Source organism: Pipistrellus kuhlii, unplaced genomic scaffold (genome assembly GCF_014108245.1).
Source record: "Pipistrellus kuhlii isolate mPipKuh1 unplaced genomic scaffold, mPipKuh1.p scaffold_m20_p_1, whole genome shotgun sequence".
NCBI lineage: Eukaryota > Metazoa > Chordata > Mammalia > Chiroptera > Vespertilionidae > Pipistrellus > Pipistrellus kuhlii.
The window spans coordinates 105,017,536-105,034,654 of NW_023425404.1; the positions used below are offsets into that span (position 1 = coordinate 105,017,536).

The window sequence follows — 17,119 nt, forward strand, 5'->3', positions numbered from 1 at the left end:
ATTGTAATGCTATAGATAATTGAAGATTATCTCATTAGCTAGAATTTTTGTTCTGTTGACTTAAACATCTGGAAAAATTCCTGTCAGTAATGTCTACATAATGAAATACAGGCATGCCACAGACTATTCAAATATTTGCTTTTTTTTTTTATTGTTAAACTGACATTAGAAGTAAACTGTTTTTTTCTCTTATACTCACATGATTTTAGTAGTTTGCTAGAATAAGGAGTACTATCCCTTGGTTCTACAGACATAGGACAAATTTGTCCTTGAGAAAGTTGTGATGTTTCAGATACATGAGCTGAAAGAATATTTGTAGAGTCTTGACTCTCTTCTTCAACTGGCAGGTGCTATTAAAAAGAGAAAGACAAATATAAATGTTAATATTTATCTTCACAAAAGCACCACCTACTGGTAAGTTCACAGACCTAAGTAGATTAACTCTCAGTATAACCTCACATGCTTGATACTTACAGTAATTTTTTTAAAAACCATATTTTTATTGATTTCAGAAAGGAAGGGAGAGAAAGAAAGAAACATCAATGATGAGAGAAAATCATTGATTCGCTGCTCCCTGTATGCTCCCTACTGGGGATCAAGCCTGCTATCTGGGTATGTGCCCCTGACTGAAATTGAACTCGGGACCCTTCAGTCCATAGGTTGATGCTCTACCCACTGAGGCAAACCTGGTAGGGTTACTCAATTAATTTTGATCATTTATTTAAAAAGAAAAACATTTTATATTCTAAATGGCAATTATGAAAGGCCAGGTTACGTGATTTTTCTTTTTTTCTTATCTTAAAAGTACTTACAAATCCCAATGAGCTGATAAGAGATAATATTTGTCCTGGAGTTCTTGAATAATCTTTCTTAGGTTTAACCATTGATGGCGTTATAAGGATATCCATCATATTGATATCTATGGAAAGAAAAGTATATGAAATTCTTTAAAAACTTTAACTGTCATTGTTTAAGTCTATAATCATCTGTCCTGAACTTTGCCCCTCTTTCCACATTAAATTATCTACCAATTGGCTTATGCCAGACATACATACACAGGAAAGTCAGATGCCATAGAGCAAACATAAAAAACTAAGCAACTGACTGAAATCGTAAATCTGATAAGATAGTCTTGCTTTGGAATGACTAAAATTCAATGTAATGACATAAAGTCTTAGCTTTTCAGGGAGTACTCAGTCAACAAGTTAGATAACACTCTTGTTAGAAAACAAGAGTGTTATCTAACAGGCAACAAAATAATTCTTGGTAAATAAAATATTAGAAAAGGTGGTGGTAAGCAAAACTAAGAAATAATAAGATAGTAGGAATATAAATTAAATTTTAATATCAGAATCTATTTAAGAAATTAATACAAATTATGGGACTTTTATATTAATTAAAATATGCAAATATAGGTCAAGATAGAAATTAACACAGATCTTTATAGATTTCAGTGCATAACAATGTAAAATAAAATAATTCAACATCCACACATTATATAATATCATATTATTTCTTGACTAAGGACCGGTGCATGAAATTCATGCATGGGAAGGGTTTCTAGGCCTGGCTGATGATCGGGGGCCCCGACTGGCACCTGCCTTGGCTGGCCTGGAGCATGCGTGCTGGGGGCAGCTCCTGTATTGAGCGACTGCCCAATGGTAGTCAATGCACATCACAGTGTCAGGTTATTCTGCTGTTTGGCCAATTTGCATATTAGGCTTTTATTATATAGGACTAGAGGCCCGGTGTATGAAATTCGTGCACGAGGGGGATGTCCCTCAGCCCAGCCTGCACCCTCTCCAATCTGGGATCTCTCACAATCCAGGACTGCTGGCTCCCAACTGCTCACCTGCTTGCCTTCCCCTAATCACTCCCTTGCCAGCCTGTTTGCCCCTAACAAACCTGCAGGCCTGAGTCCCCCACAACTACCCTTCCTTGCAGGTCTGGTTGCCCCTAACTTCTCTCCTTTGCTACCCTTTGTCACCGGTAAATGCCCTCCACTGCAGGCTTGATCACCCACAATTGCCCTCCCTTGCAGGCCTGGTCCCTCCCAACTGCCCTCCCTTGCTGGTCATCTTGTGGTGGCCATCTTGTGTCCACATTGGGGCAGGATCTTTGACCACATGGGGGCAGCCATCTTGTGTGTTGGAGTGATGATCAATCTGCATATTATTCTTTTATTAAATAGGATAGAGGCCTGATATACGGGTTGGGGCCAGCTGGTTTGCTCTGAAGGGTGTCCTGGATCAGGGTGGGGGTTCCCTTGGGGTGTGGGGCAGCCTGGGCGAGGGGCCTGTGGTAGTTTGAAGGCTGGCCACACACCCCGGGGACCCAAGTGGAGGCCCTGGTATCTGAGATTTATTTATTTTCTAATTGAAACTTTGTAACCTGGAGCGGAGACAAGCCTCCTGCTTACTTCATGGCCCCAGTCATTTTTTTTAAATCCTCAAATGGGATTTCTTTATCTTCTATTGATATAATTGAAACTTTGTAGCCTTGAATGGAGGCCTGGGTCTGCCAGGGTGTGTGGAAAGCTTGACTTCCTCCAATGCCAGGGAAAACCAACCTTCCTGCTCACTCCATGGCCATAGCCATCTTGGTTGGGGTTAATTTGCATGTTGACTCCTGATTGGCTGGTGGGCGTGGCTTGTGGGTATAGTGGAGTGATGGTTAATTTGCATGTTACTCTTTCATTAGATAGGAAATGTCAAAAATGGTAAGAGAAGTATAGGATATAACTTTGCATGGACATAAGAGTTTTAAAAAGACCGAAAATTTGAATGTAACAGATTTCATTTATATGTCATCTATATACCAGTATATAAAAGGTTAAGTGTCCATCCTTCCCTGGGACCAGTAGCTATGATGCACAGTGACCATCAAGGGACAGATGCTCAACACAGGAGCTGCCATGATGCTCACTGGCCATTTAAAAATAAACGGCACCACGATCTAGCGCCAATCGCAGCCAATGCTGCCAAAACACAATGGTGCAAAATGTGTCCCACAGCACAGCACAGCCCAGCTCAGAAACAGTAGCTGTGGGTGCCGGGTAATGATGTCACATAGAAATGCCCGGCTTCCTCTCCCTAGCAATTAGCCTTTTTGGAGTTTCTTCAGCCCAGGAACCCGACTTGCTTTATAGCCAGTTGCAAACATTTTACAGTTCAACCAAATGTTTGTGAAGCATTTTCCCATGGCCTCATCTCATTTGATCCTCACAGAAGTCCTGGAGTAGATAGATAGGAGAATCAGTGGAATCCTACAATATTTTCTTTTCATTAGCAAGACAACAGCAGTTTAGAAAGTTTAGAAACTTGACCCAACTGAAAAGAAGTAAGAAATGGTGGAACTTGAAAATGGCTTCATTTTTTCTCACTGCTCAAAATATAGTCAAACACTGCTATAGTTAAATATTTTACCCTTTCTTCTCCCTGCGCGATCTACAATAACAATATGCTTCATGTTGATATTTACTGCTGTGTTGTTGACAATTACCTGAAGGAGAAGTTGGGGTGAGTCACTGGGCTGAAAAAAGTTTAGCTAAATCAGAAAAAGGTCTAATTAAGCAAGTTGATCTATATACATAAAAGGCTAAGTTGACTTGTGTATGTGCGATACATATAAAACTCTCACTGGCACCAATCATACATGTGTATTTCAATCCGTCATTGTCGATTGTGAATTTGGTTGACACTTCTAGGACGAATAGTGATATTACAATATTTCTTCTAATAAATTTCCTTAGTATATGTGTATATATATATTTTATTTTTAAAAAAATGTATTTTATTGATTTTTTACAGAGAGGAAGGGAGGATAGAGAGCTAGAAACATGGAAGAGAGAGAAACATCGACCAGCTGCCTCTTGCACACCCTCTACAGGGGATGTGCCTACAACCAATGTATTAATACATGCCCTTGACCGGAATCGAACCTGGGACCTTTCAATCCACAGACCGACGCTCTATCCATTGAGCCAAACCGGTTTCAGCTATGTATATTTGTTAATCCTCACCCGAGGATATTTTCCCATTGATTTTTAGAGAGAGTGGGAGAGGAATAGACAGGGAGAGAAACATTGCATGCTCTCTGCAACTGAGGTACATGCCCTCGACCAGAACTGAACCAGGGACCCTTCACTCCAGGATCTGATGCTCTAGCCATGAAGCAAAACTGGCTAGGGCCATTTACACCTCATATTGATGAAGCAATAAGTTCCCCCCTAACTTAATAGTGTAAAATGATTCATTTATTATTTTTAATATGTGTCTGAATTGTATTTTCACTTTCTTTACCCCTTGTTTAATAAGGTCTTATTGTTAGTCAAATGTATTTGGGTAAGTTCTTTAGCTGTTAACTGTTCACTGTGTTATAGTTATTTTAGGAATTTTACCAATGTTTAGTTGGTCAGAACCAGTTTCAGTAGGGGTAAAAAGTAAAAAAACAAAAAACAAAAACACCATAAATTGTGAGTTCCTCTTTGAAGATCTAAAGATCTTCAAGGATCTTTGAGGATTTAAAAATAATTATTTCTATTTTTCATCTTTAATTGAAAGAAAGGCACCATTATATCTTTCCAGTCTATTTCAGAACCAATAATTATCAAAAGTCAGCCTAAGTTAATGAAATGTGATGTATAAAATTTGTTGGATTTTCTTTTTAATCATCACCTGAGACTATGTGTTTAAAAGAATATATATTTTTATTTATTTCAGAGAGGAAAAGAGTAGGTGAGATAGAAACATCAATGATGAGAGAGAATCACTGATAGGCTGTCTCCTGCACACCCCCAACTGGGGATCGATCCTACAACCCAGGCATGTGCCCTTGACCTGAATCAAACCCAGGACCCTTCAGTTTGCAGGCTGATGCTCTATCTACTAAGCCAAACTAGCTAGTGCGAGGATATGTTTTTTATTCATTTTAGAGAGGGGGGAGAGAGAGAAAAAAAAAGAGAGAAAGATAGAGATAGATAGATAGATAGATAGAGAGAGAGAGATAAAGAAAGAAATACCAATAGGTGGCCTCCCGCAAGGGTCCGAGCCAGGGATCAAACCCAGACCTAGGTATGTATCCTGAACCCGCAACATTTTGGTATATGAGATGATGCTCCAACCAACTGAGCTACCTGACCAGGGGTAAAATTTATTGGATTTAAAAAAAAGTACTTACCTGCTATTTTTCTTACCTCTATTCAAAGTTACTTTGGAAAGGCCAAAATCAGTTAGTTTAATATGACCTTCATTAGAAATAAGCATATTGTCTGGTTTCAAATCCCTGCACATACAGAAGATAAATAGGAGATGACTAAAAGTAAGCTAGTATTGATGTTAGAGTTTTCTTGAGGGGAAAAAAAGATATAGAAGTCTCAAACCCTATTTTCTTTAAAATAAGGCACTCATTGGTGGCTTTGAAATTACAGAAAAGTCTAAAAAGCAAACAACCTTTTCTATATATGAATCTACAACACAGAAAACTAATTTAATGGTTCTCTTTTGCATCTTTCATTAGATAGTTCATTAAATGAAATCAACTTCATTGGATAAAATAAATCTCAAGCTAGGTCAAAAATCCTATTTACTTCTTTCAAGGAGGTTAAGATCAAGCATTCATAGAGCAGAGCCACTAAACCCAAATTTCTTTGTGCACCATAAATCAGCTGGAATTATAAAATATGGTAATTTTGTATGGTGGTAAAGGATTGAAAAAAAACCCCAATTCAATATTTATTACAATAAACTGGCACACTCATAGTCAAAGCAACATATTAAAAACACAAGGAGATGAAGGAAGAATGAATGGAATATATTAATTTGCACATGTAAGTAATAGACTTGAGATAACCTGGATATATGGGCTAATGATTATGCAAATATTTAGAACATAATTTGATTATTTGTGTTTTTAAGTAATAGTCCAGAGAAAAGTCAATTTTTACCTGTGAATGATTCCATGTCTATGGAGGTAATCTAGAGCCAGTGCCACTTCAGAAATATATTTCACAGCCATCTTTTCATCAAAATAACCATATATATGTAGGAGAGATTTGACATCTCCACCAATAAGATATTCCATTAGCTGTCAGAAAGGAACATAAATGTTGGAAAATAAAATCAATATGATTAGATTAAAATTTATATTATTTGAGTATCACAGTTACATATTTGTAGCATGGTTCTCTATGAAACACATTTTCTTGATACCACTTAGTCTGCATCGATACCAGGTTTGGTTATGTTACCATATAGTTTTTTCCATATATGTGTATGTGTGTGTGTGTGTGTGTGTGTGTGTGTGTGTGTGTGTATACTTTTTTAAAATATATTTTATTGATTTTTTACAGAGAGGAAGAGAGAGGGATAGAGAGTTAGAAACATCGATGAGAGAGAATCATCGATCAGCTGCCTCTTGCACACCCCCCCACCGGGGATGTGCCCGCAACCACGGTACATAACCTTGACTGGAATCAAACCTGGGACCTTTCAGTCCACAGGTCGATGCTCTATCCATTGAGCCAAACCGGTTCTGGCCCCAATATATTTTTTTATTGATTTCAGAGAGGAAGGGAAAGGGAGAGATAGAAACATCAATGATGAGAATCATTGATCAGCTGCCTCCTGCATGCCCCCAACTGGGGATTAAGCCCGCAACCTGAGCATGTGTCCTTGACCAGAATCGAAACCGGGACCCTTCAGTCTGCAGGCTGACGCTCTATCCACTGACCCAAACCATTTTAAAACAGTTTGCCAAATTTACTTTTTCCCTCTCCACATATATGTCTATAAAATAAATAACATTTTATGCGAACCTTTAAGATAATTACATTTCAAAATAACAATTTGTAACGTTATTAACACACATAAAAGCAGTATTTTTGTTCAGATAAAAGAGTATAATTGGAAAAACTATATGGCAGCATTAGCAATTGGTATTAACATATAATTTTAAGTCTTTGCTAAATAATCAAGAATAAGTTGAAGATACTGTGACCCATCACTACTAACTTCTTCATCATGTATCTGCTAACAAGCATATTCTCTGCCCAGCCAGCCTGGCTCAATGGTTGAGCATCGACCTATGAACCAGGAGGTCACAGTTTGATTCCTGGTCAGGGTTCATGCCGGAGTTGCAGGCTAGAACCCCAGTGTGGGACGTGTAGGAGGCAGCCTATCAATGAGTCTCTCATCATTGATATTTCTTTCTCTTTCTCCCTCTCAAATCAATAAATATATATATTTTTAAAAAAGGATGTTCTCACATAACTGTGGCATAATATAATTCTAAGAACTTAACACTAATATAATGCTATTATCTAACAATATTTTCCATATTCACATTTCTCTGATTTCAAAATTGTCCCTGAGAGCATTTCTTCCCATCTCTCAGGCCTAAGCCAGAATCATGAATGAGATTTAGTTGTCATGTCTTTTTAGTATTTTTTAATCTGAAACAGTTAATAGATTTTAGGGGGGATAGTAGGAAGCAGTCTTTTATGACATCTGGACTTTGGAATGCTACGCTACCAAGTCATTGAAACATGACTACAGTGGATACAATCTATGTGTTATAAATCTATACAACTCCATGAATTTATAAAGATACTTAACAAAAACTAAAACTATAAACATCTAGAAGTAGCTCTTCTGAAAATTGGTGAGGAAAGGAAAAGAATCAAATACTTATTCTGCTTTCCTCATAAAAGCTGTATTTCAGAATAATAATTGTATGATAAGGGAAAGTTCTTTATAGAAAAATTCTAGCTAATCAAAACTAAACCAATAATAAAAATGTAAAAATCATCATTTCAAGCTTTAATATCAGTAAGATTAACATATCCAGGCAATGAATCCAAGGATGCCAAAACCATTATATGAAAGGCTGATCAGGTTCATTAGGTTAATCTTTGGATTTTTGGTAAATGTTTAAATGTTTCCATAATAAATGTTTTCATCCTTTTGTTCCTGTTCCTATCATAGCACCTGACAAGTAGTACTGAGAGATGCTCTTTGTCATGCTGATGAGTTAGCATGAAAGGGTTGTTCCACAGTGAGAGACATTTTTTTCAGTAAACAACGTGGTAGAGAACCCAATTGTTGGAGATGGGAGAAGTTTAGAGAACTGATGTTTCACTGTAAGTGCAAGAGCTGGGATTTAAACCGAAGTACGCTGAGCCCAGAGACCTTAGTTTTAAGTCACTGAGTTCAGTGATTGCTGATTGAAGTAAAAAAAAGTAAAATTGTTTACTCACCAAGTAGACATTGTTTGCTGACTGCAGTGAATAGTACAAATGGACAATGAAAGGACTTTTACTTAGGGCCAGTGCATTCCTCTCAGCTTGTATCTGATCAGTCATATTTTTGTTGATCATGTCTGCTTTTTTGACAACCTATAGTAGATAACATGACAGTAGACATTCATTTTATTTTTTAATTACGAATTGTTCTCAGCGTTGAAATTACCACCATGAAACAACCAGAGAGAGAAAATGCATAGATGTCATTTGGACTTTGGATTGCCACCAAGAAACTGCCAGAAAAATAGCGAATTTGGAAGAAAGAAAAAAAAAAAAACAACCTAAAAAAACTAAAAGCAGAACTTTCTCAACAGAGAATTGTTTATCTTGATATCAAGTGTCAAAAGTATCACAATCCCTTCTAAGAAGGAAAAAGAGTAAACAATTGATCTTTGACTGTCCTGGATATTAGGAGGGAAAAACTTTCTGTTCAGCTCTTCTTTTTTCTTTTAATCCTAACTGGAGGATATTTTCCCCTTTAGATTTTTAGAGATAGTAGAAGGGAGGGAGAGAAGGAGAGAGAGAGAGAAACATCAAATGTCTTACATCTATTGGCTGCCTCCTGCATTGCATGTGCCCAAGTAGACCAGGGACAGAACCTATGACCTAGGTATGTGCCCTTGACCAGGAATTGAACCAGAAACCCTTTGGTGTGTGGCTGATGCTATAACCATAAAGTCACACTGGTGAGGGCATATTCTGCTCATTTAAAAAAAAATTTATAACAACAACAACAAAAATCTATATTTTTATATTAGGGGGAGAGAGCAGAAAAGAAAGTGGCAGCTTCTTGTTCCATAGGGCTAAGGAAGACTTTGAGGAAATAAAAGTTATTTGGAAAAATCCAGTTGTAATTGCTTTCTATGCTGTGATGGGTAGAAGGGATGAAGTGAAGTATGAAAGCCCTTCACACCCTCCATCTTGCCTCAGACTATGCCCTGGAACTCTGGGGCAGAGAAGGCACCACTTTCATTCCTGCTTCTTGACCATGTGATAGAGAACGACAAGCAGGAAGAGCAACATGCCCAGCATGTCAGCGAAGAAGTGCCGTATTTTCGGACCATAAGACGCTCCGGACCATAAGATGCACCAGTTTTTAGAGAAGGGAAATGAAGAAAAAAAGATTCTGAAACAAATAGTGTCCTAAAATATTTTATGTGCATTAAAACCCAACATCACAGTCATAAACACATGTAATCAACCCTGTAAAGTAAACAGCAGCATTTAGAACCATTTTAGAGCCGGGCAAGCACACAGAGACCACACAGAGCCGGGCAAGTAAAAAAACTTTTTTTTTAAAGTATATGTGTAGGCTATATTTGGACCATAAGACGCAGGGACTTTTCCCCCCCATTTCTGGGGGGAAAAAAGTGCGTCTTATGGTCTGAAAAATACGGTAATTACCCTGACCAGCTGCGCTGGGCTCCGACAGGGTCTATGCACTAGCTCAAGATAGGAGGTCTGCTCTTCTTATAACAAAATCAAAAGGTAGTAATGTTGCTATAGCTCCCAGATAACCAGGAACCTAGGCACAGAGAAATAGTAACTAATTATAGGGTGTCCCCCCCAAAATGTATATACACTTTAACAACTAAGAGCTCAATTTTGAAAATGAAATATATTTTAATAAACACTGCCTTTATAATTATTCAAAAGTGTGTGTATATATTTTTTTATGACACCAGTATATATTTTTTACTTTCTGATTCTTTGATGGATGGAAATAGAACCAGAAAGAGAAAGAATGTAGGAAGTTTGCATAGAAAATAAAAGCTTAGTAATGATTAGAATTACTGAAACTTAGTCTCAGATGCTGCCTTACAAAACAAAAAACAAAACAACAACAACAACCAATCACCACAAAACAAAACACTAATTTTTTCAAGTTTCAAAGAAACTCGTAGAAAGACAAAACTATAATCTATATTAAATGAAGAGCCCTAACTATACAGTCAGTAACATTGAGATCAAGTTTCAGGACTACCTCAAGGAAAAGAAGATAAGGTATTTAATAAAATAATGGATACATTGTCAATTCTAACCATAGATCCTAACCATAAGAAAACTATGGGATACTGACAAAGCCAGTTTGTAATCTATCATTCCATTAGATTGGTAATTGTGCCGAAACTGGTTTGGCTCAGTGGTAGAGCCTCAGTCTGCGGACTGAAAGGTCCCGGGTTCGATTCCAGGCAAGGGCATGTACCTTGGTTGCGGGCACATCCCCAATGGGGGTTGTGCAAGAGGCAGCTGGTCGATGTTTCTCTCTCTCATCGACGTTTCTAGCTCTCTATCCCTCTCCCTTCCTCTCTGTAAAAAAAAAAAAATCAATAAAATATATTAAAAAAAATAAAATAAAAAAAGATTGGTAATTCCATGAAGGCAGGTTTGTTTTGATCACCACTGTAGCCCAGATCTTACAAATGAAGGGATGCTCAATAAATACTAAAAAATGAATTTGTTTCTTTGGTTTTCATTTCAACAATGGATAATGATTGTTTAGAAAGTACAGTAGAAGTAAAAGCAAAGCATCTTGGGAATATAGGAAGCAAGGAAGAGTTCATTTTAGTGGGATGGGTCTGAAAGGTCAGGGAAGGTTCGAAGGGGAAGGTAAGATAAATCTTAATACATAAATAACATAGGTGGAGAAGAGCAGAGAAGGGTAGAAGAAAAGCACTTAAGGAGGGACCAGAATAAAGATAAGCTCAGAAGGAAGACAAAACGCAAAATTCAGGGACTAGTCTATTGTCTGGAGTGACTGGAACACAGGATATGTGGAAGATACAAGTGGAAGTTTATAGCAAAAATGAAGCAGAAATTTTTATTTTTTATTTTCTTTCTTTTTTAAAATGAATGCTTTTCTAAGGAGTGTGAACTTTAGCTTGTATGCACTGGCCTGAGGAATGCATGAAAAAAAAAATAGTTATTCCAGTTAGGGGGCTATCCTAGTAGATTAGGTATGGAAATGAAGGCCTGTTGAAATTCAAAAATATGTTAAGTGAACAGAAACCAAAAACTGTATATTGTATGATTCTAATTATATGCAATGTCTAGAAAAGACAAACCTATGAGATAGAAAGTACATTGTTGGTTACCTGGGAGAGGGTAAAAGGGGTGGCACTACAGATGGGCAGGAGATATCTTTTTGGGTGATAGAAATATTCTAAAATTGGGTTGTGGTGATGTTACCCAATCTTTTTTTAAATATATTTTCTTGATATATTTTTTTTTTTTTTTTTTTTTTTTTTTTTTTTTTACAGAGAGGAAGGGAGAAGGATAGAGAGCTAGAAACATCGATGAGAGAGAAACACCCATCAGCCGCCAACTCCTGCACACCACAGGGAGATGCTGGAAACCAAGGTACAGGCCCTTGACCAGAATAGAGCCTGGGACCCTTGAATCCGCAGGCTGACGCTCTATCCATTGAGCCAAACCGGTTTCGGCTACCCAATCTTTAATTTACTAAAAAACCAGATTCTACTTTAAGAAGGAAGGAATAAAGAAAGAGAATGAATTAAAGGAAGAATACAAAACGAAGGGCAGACTTGGGAATGGAAGGGGTAATAAGAATGTTAGACCAAATTGACAAGATAGGATACACAGTTGAAACAGAGTAAAGTTAAATGACACAAGGTTATGACAGGGATAGTGGTGGTGGTATTAAATGGAGAGGTACATGAGGTTCAGAGTTTAGGCAGTTAGTGGAGAGGAGTGGTCAAAGTTAGGCAAGTACAACATGGAGATGCCTGCTAGACATTTATATAGCAATGTCCAAGAGAAAGTTGAAATTTTCTCCTGCTAGTCAGACAGCTCTCTCCTTCCCTTTATCATGTACACTAACTGCTGAAATGTGAGTAATCTGAAACTATGAGATTGGATAACCAAGAATGGCTGGAACAACTTTAAACACATTGAAAGCTCTTGAATGCTTTTGGAGAGCTATATACTGCTGCAAGGATAAAAGGCTGTCTTAGGACATATTTCAGTTTATCTTTAAATAAAAATACATGTTAGACTTATAATGGAAGGTTTAATGGTAAAAAATGAGGTTGTTTAATGAGATCTCGCTCTATAGTAGGTCAGACATTAATCTATATAAAACAGATGGAATTAAAACATAATTTGGAAAATAACTTTCAAATTTAAAGTTTCAAACTTAATCCTTGTAAAGGCCAAATCAATATAAAGGATTCAGAGTTCTGGTGTCTCCTGAGCAATCGCGGTGTGAAGAGAAGGGTGGGGCAGAGCTGACACAACCAACTTGCCCGGGGCTGATGTCACCCCGGTGGGAAGTCAGCTCGCAGCGGTCAGTGCAGGCGTCAGCAAACCGCGCCACAAACTCTAGTTGCTCCAGCGGCCCCGGGGGCTGCCACATTCAGGGGCAGAAATAAGGGCTTACCTTTACTGCATACAATTTGCCGCCTTTCTGTGCTAGATATACCTTCCCAAAGGCGCCGCGGCTAATGGGCTTCACTATGGTGAAGTCCTCAATGGAGGGAGGTCTTGGCACCGAGATCCTATTCACGCATTTCCCGGTCGCTGCGGCTCTTCCACTCTCCTCGCTTCCCGCGGTGGACTCCATTGCAGGCCAGCCCGGACCTAAGCCCGCCGCCGCCGCCGCCGCCAGAGCCCCGGTCCCAGCCTCCGCTCCCGCCAACTGGGTTCAAAGTAAGGCCCCGCCCACGCCGCCCGCGTCCGTGACGTCATCACGCCGCCGCGCTCGCCTGGTCCCGCCCCGCACGGCCCCGTTTCGGTCATTTCACCTTTGCAGACGCCGAAGGAGCCAATGGGAGTGAGGGCGGGGACGCTGGGAATTTATCCAACCAACCACGCACTCCTCCAGGGCAGTGACCACACCCACCGTATTTGTAAGGAGAGGGGGTGAGCAGTAGGCGATGCTGCAAACAAGGGACACCGGGTACCTGAAGCGGAGTCGCGGGGTTTGAAGAGTTAACTCTCCACCTTCTACTGAGGCTGTTGGAATCGCGACTTCCTGCATTTTTAAAAACTCCTTCGCGACCTACCCCAGTTCCCCCTTCTTCCCCCCTGAAATGCAAACCGGTGGGGTTTGTTCTGGGGAAAATGGTGGCTAGTGAAATGGTAGAAGTAGAGAAACTGGAAAAGCAGGAAATGGGTGGTGTAATCCAGACATTTTAACAGGATGTAATTTGCCTGATTGAAACAGATTAAGATCAAGAGAATTTTCTACCTATTGTGAAAACATAAAAAACTCGTAACAAAAGACCTTACGGGGTTAATAAATGTACTATTCAACACGAACATCAACTACTTCCCGGGGCCAGCAGCACCAGGAGAAACGTCAGAGGAAGGCCGAGGGCTGTCACCGGTCCGGCGGGGGCGGTGCTCCCTGCCCCGGAAGTACTGTTGCGTTAGCGCTTTGCTTTCCGGGGCAGATGATTGGTGCGGCAGCTAAGGGAGGGGAAGCCATTTTCCGTTCGTAGGAAGATTGCGGGTCAGGGGAGGGAGTAAAGGGGCTCAGCGCCTCCCTGCCTGGCGTGGACGACGGGCAGCTTCAGCGGGCGGGTGAGGTCGCTGAGGGCCCAAAGGAGATGTTTTCCCTTTCGAGCACGGTGCAGCCCCAGGTGAGTCCCGGCGCCCGGCCCGTCCCCCAGCCCCCCTCCTCCCGCGTCTGTTTACCATTTGCTTTTGTTGGAAGCAGTTTCTCCTAAGGGGTCGTAGCAGGGAAGCGATTAGACCAACTTGAGTTCTGGGGGCAAGAAGGAATCGTTTATCGCTGAGAGTAAAAGGCTGACGGTGAAGCAGGGGCATGACATACACGTGATGGGGATCACGGCTTGTCGAGTTGACTGCGTGGAATTTCTGCCAGAGAATCTATCCGGCATTGTTAAGTGCCGGACATTCGGGGGTAGAGATTGGGTGGGGAGGGAGCAAGTACATAGTTGCTTTACATTTTTCTGCCTCCGATCCCCTATTCTTTCTTTCCCTTTAAATGGAATTGAACTGAAGCGTTCTGTAATAATTTGGATAATCTGCCACGAAAGCTTTTTTTTTTTTTTTTTTTTTTTTGAGGGGGGAGGGGGAGACCAGAAATGACAGATGTTTTTAAGTTATTGACTGCCTGTAGTTAAAGTTTTGATTCAACTTCCTCCCCATCTTTTCTTAAAGTAAAAGATGGGGCAGAGAAAAATGATTCCAAGAGTTTTCAATCATCTTCTCTTAAGAATGAACACTTGTAACAAAGCTTGTTCTCCGTTCATTTAAAAGTCTCTTGATGGTAACATTTCCCCTTGGCTTGCTGTTGGTCATGTATCTTCACATGTTTTTTCATGGTATTTTCTCTGTTTCATATTGAAAGTTTTTTTCTTTTTTTTCTTGAGAGTTCTTAAAAGTTTTGCAAATGGTTTTGAAAACATTCGGATTTAAAAATATTTTTTGAATGCTCTTTAGTTTCTTTGTTAAACATAATCATGCCCTATGTTGTGTCATGAAAGGCTATGGCTTGGTTCCTTGTCAGGGCACATACCCAAGCTTTGGTTGATCCTGCTTGGAGTGTGTGTCACTACAATAATGTTTCTCTCATACATGATGTGTGTCTCTCTCCTCCTTCAAAAATCAATAAAAAATATTTAAAAAGACAGGAACACATGTAATTATGTTCCTTTGTGTAACTCAAACACCCTTGGGTATTTTGTTGTTTGTTTTGCTGGATAATAGAAAATAGAAGTGATTATTTATTGGGTATCAGTAATGTGCCAGGCTAAGAAAGCAAATGTGGAATCTCGATGCTGATATGAAGTAAAAGATGAGTAGAAGTCAGTCAAGTGAAGAATGAATGGAGACCTGGCTGGTAGGGTTCAGTTGGTTGAGCATGCATCCAGAGGTGGTCTCAGGTTGGATTCTTGGTGAGGACACGTGCCTGGGTTTTGATCTCCAGTAGAGGGGGATACAGGAGGCAGCCTATAGGTATTTCATGGGTATTTCACTCTCTCTAGCCCTCTCCCTTCCTCTCACTCCAAAAATCATATATATATATATATATATATATATATAATTTTTTTTTTTAAAGAATAGAAGTGAACAGGCATCCCAGAAGGATGGAAGGACAGCTGGAGGTCCTAATATGGGAAAGAGCTTAGCAGACTGAAAAACAAAATAAGGCCAGTGTGGCTAGAGTGTGGTGATTAAGAGGCACAATGACAGAAATGAGGTTGGGGAGAAGCCTTGAAGCAGATCATATAGGGAGTTAAAATAAGGGACTTTGGATTTCATTTGTGTTGAAAATGATTGAATGCTTTTAAGCAGGGAGTAACATCAGGTTTATATATTTTTTATAGATCACTCTGGCATATTGTTCTTTTGCTGAGCCCTCACCTTCCCCTCCCCCCCCCACACACACCTCCCAGTTGGTGGGTGGGTGCCATATTTGAGTCTCCATCAGTCTGGATAACACTATTTATCCAGCCCCACCCAACTTTCAGACCCACCTAAGCCATTTCCAGTGGCTTTTTCATACAAATAGAAGATTAGATGAAGCAGAGGATTACATCAGCAATTTGGAAGATAAGGAAGCAGAAAACACCAATAAGAACAGAAAAAAAAAGAAAAAGAAGAAGAGGAGGAGGAGGAGGATGAAGAGAAGGAGGAAGAGGATAGTTTAAGGAGCCTCTGGAACAAGAGGAAGAAGAGGAGGAGGAGGAGGATGAGGAGGAGGAAGAGGATAGTTTAAGGAGCCTCTGGAACAACATCAAGCATACCAACAATGACATCTTAGGAATAGAAGAGAGAGAAGCAAGGAATTGAAAACCTATTTGAAGAAAGGATAACTAAAAAGTCCCTAACCTGGCAAAGGAAATAAGCATGCAATTCCAAGAAGCTTAGAGAGTCCAAAACAAGATGAACCCATAGAGGCCCACACCAAGACACATCATAATTAAAATGTAAAATGTTAAAGAAAAACATATTAAAAGTTGCAAGAAGAGTAGCTGGTTACCTACAGGGGAGCTCCTGTAAGATTGTCAGCTGATTTTTGAACAGAAACTTTGTAGGCCAGAAAAGATTGGCATGAAATATTCAAAGTGATGAAAAGCAAGGATCCATAATCAAGATTACTCTGCACAGCAAAGCTATAATTTAGAATAGAAGGATAAAGAGCTTCCCAAACAAGAAAAAGATGAATTTATCCCCAACAAACCAGCATTTTAAGAAATGTTAAATGGAACACCTTCTCCCCCCCTGCTGTGTTCCCCCCCACACTCACACTTTACCATAAATGTGCAGGTTTATATCTGGGCTCTTTATTCTGTTCCACTGGTCACTAGACTTGTTTTAATATCAGAATCATATTGTTTTATTAAGGGATTTTTTGAAGAAAAAAATAAAGAGAAAATATGAACTGTTAAGTGGCAGTTACTTATCTACTGACAATTTAATATTTTTAATTTATTGAGTTTTTGAGAGACAGGAAGATGGGGAGAGAGAGAGAAAGAGAGAAACTTTGATTTGTTGCTATACTTATTTATGCATCTGTTGGCTGCCTCTTGTACGTGCCTGGACAGATCTAACCCTCAACTTTGGCATATCAGGACAATGCTCCCGCCAACTGAGCTACCTGGCCAGGGCTCTACCAACAATCACTTAAAATTTAAAAGATTAAGTGTTCCAATCAAAAGACATAGGGTGGCTAAATGGATAAGAACACATTATATATGCTGTCTGTAAGAGACTTCAAAAGACACAGACTGAAAGTAAAGATCTAAAAAAAGATATTTCATGACAATTGGAAAAACACAAAAAATGGCAACTTATCTAATAAACTAGACAAACTAAACTTTAAAACAA

At 39.3% G+C, this 17,119-nt stretch overlaps 2 protein-coding genes across 8 annotated transcripts in view; one reads left to right on the forward strand and one right to left on the reverse strand.

The window, feature by feature from the left end:
• The window catches only part of MASTL (microtubule associated serine/threonine kinase like), a 53,130-nt gene extending 40,153 nt beyond the window's left edge, over positions 1-12,977 (reverse strand). For 5 of the 6 annotated variants that reach the window (XM_036459009.2, XM_036458992.2, XM_036458999.2 and 2 more), the window contains exons 1-6: positions 12,699-12,977; positions 8,255-8,392; positions 5,945-6,084; positions 5,195-5,283; positions 813-919; positions 200-350 (exon numbers count right to left, since the gene is read on the reverse strand). In XM_036459009.2, coding sequence (XP_036314902.1) covers positions 200-350; positions 813-919; positions 5,195-5,283; positions 5,945-6,084; positions 8,255-8,392; positions 12,699-12,881 — 808 coding nt within the window. In that variant the 5' untranslated portion in view covers positions 12,882-12,977. The remainder of the gene's footprint in view (positions 1-199; positions 351-812; positions 920-5,194; positions 5,284-5,944; positions 6,085-8,254; positions 8,393-12,698) is intronic. The other variant, XM_036459026.2, reaches the window with a different exon arrangement.
• Positions 12,978-13,714: 737 nt separating this feature from the next.
• Positions 13,715-17,119, forward strand: part of YME1L1 (YME1 like 1 ATPase) — a 73,036-nt gene continuing 69,631 nt past the window's right edge. Inside the window, exon 1 of one of the 2 annotated variants that reach the window (XM_045587785.1) lies at positions 13,715-13,902. In XM_045587785.1, the coding sequence (XP_045443741.1) occupies positions 13,870-13,902 (33 nt within the window). In that variant the 5' untranslated portion in view covers positions 13,715-13,869. The remainder of the gene's footprint in view (positions 13,903-17,119) is intronic. The other variant, XM_036459042.2, reaches the window with a different exon arrangement.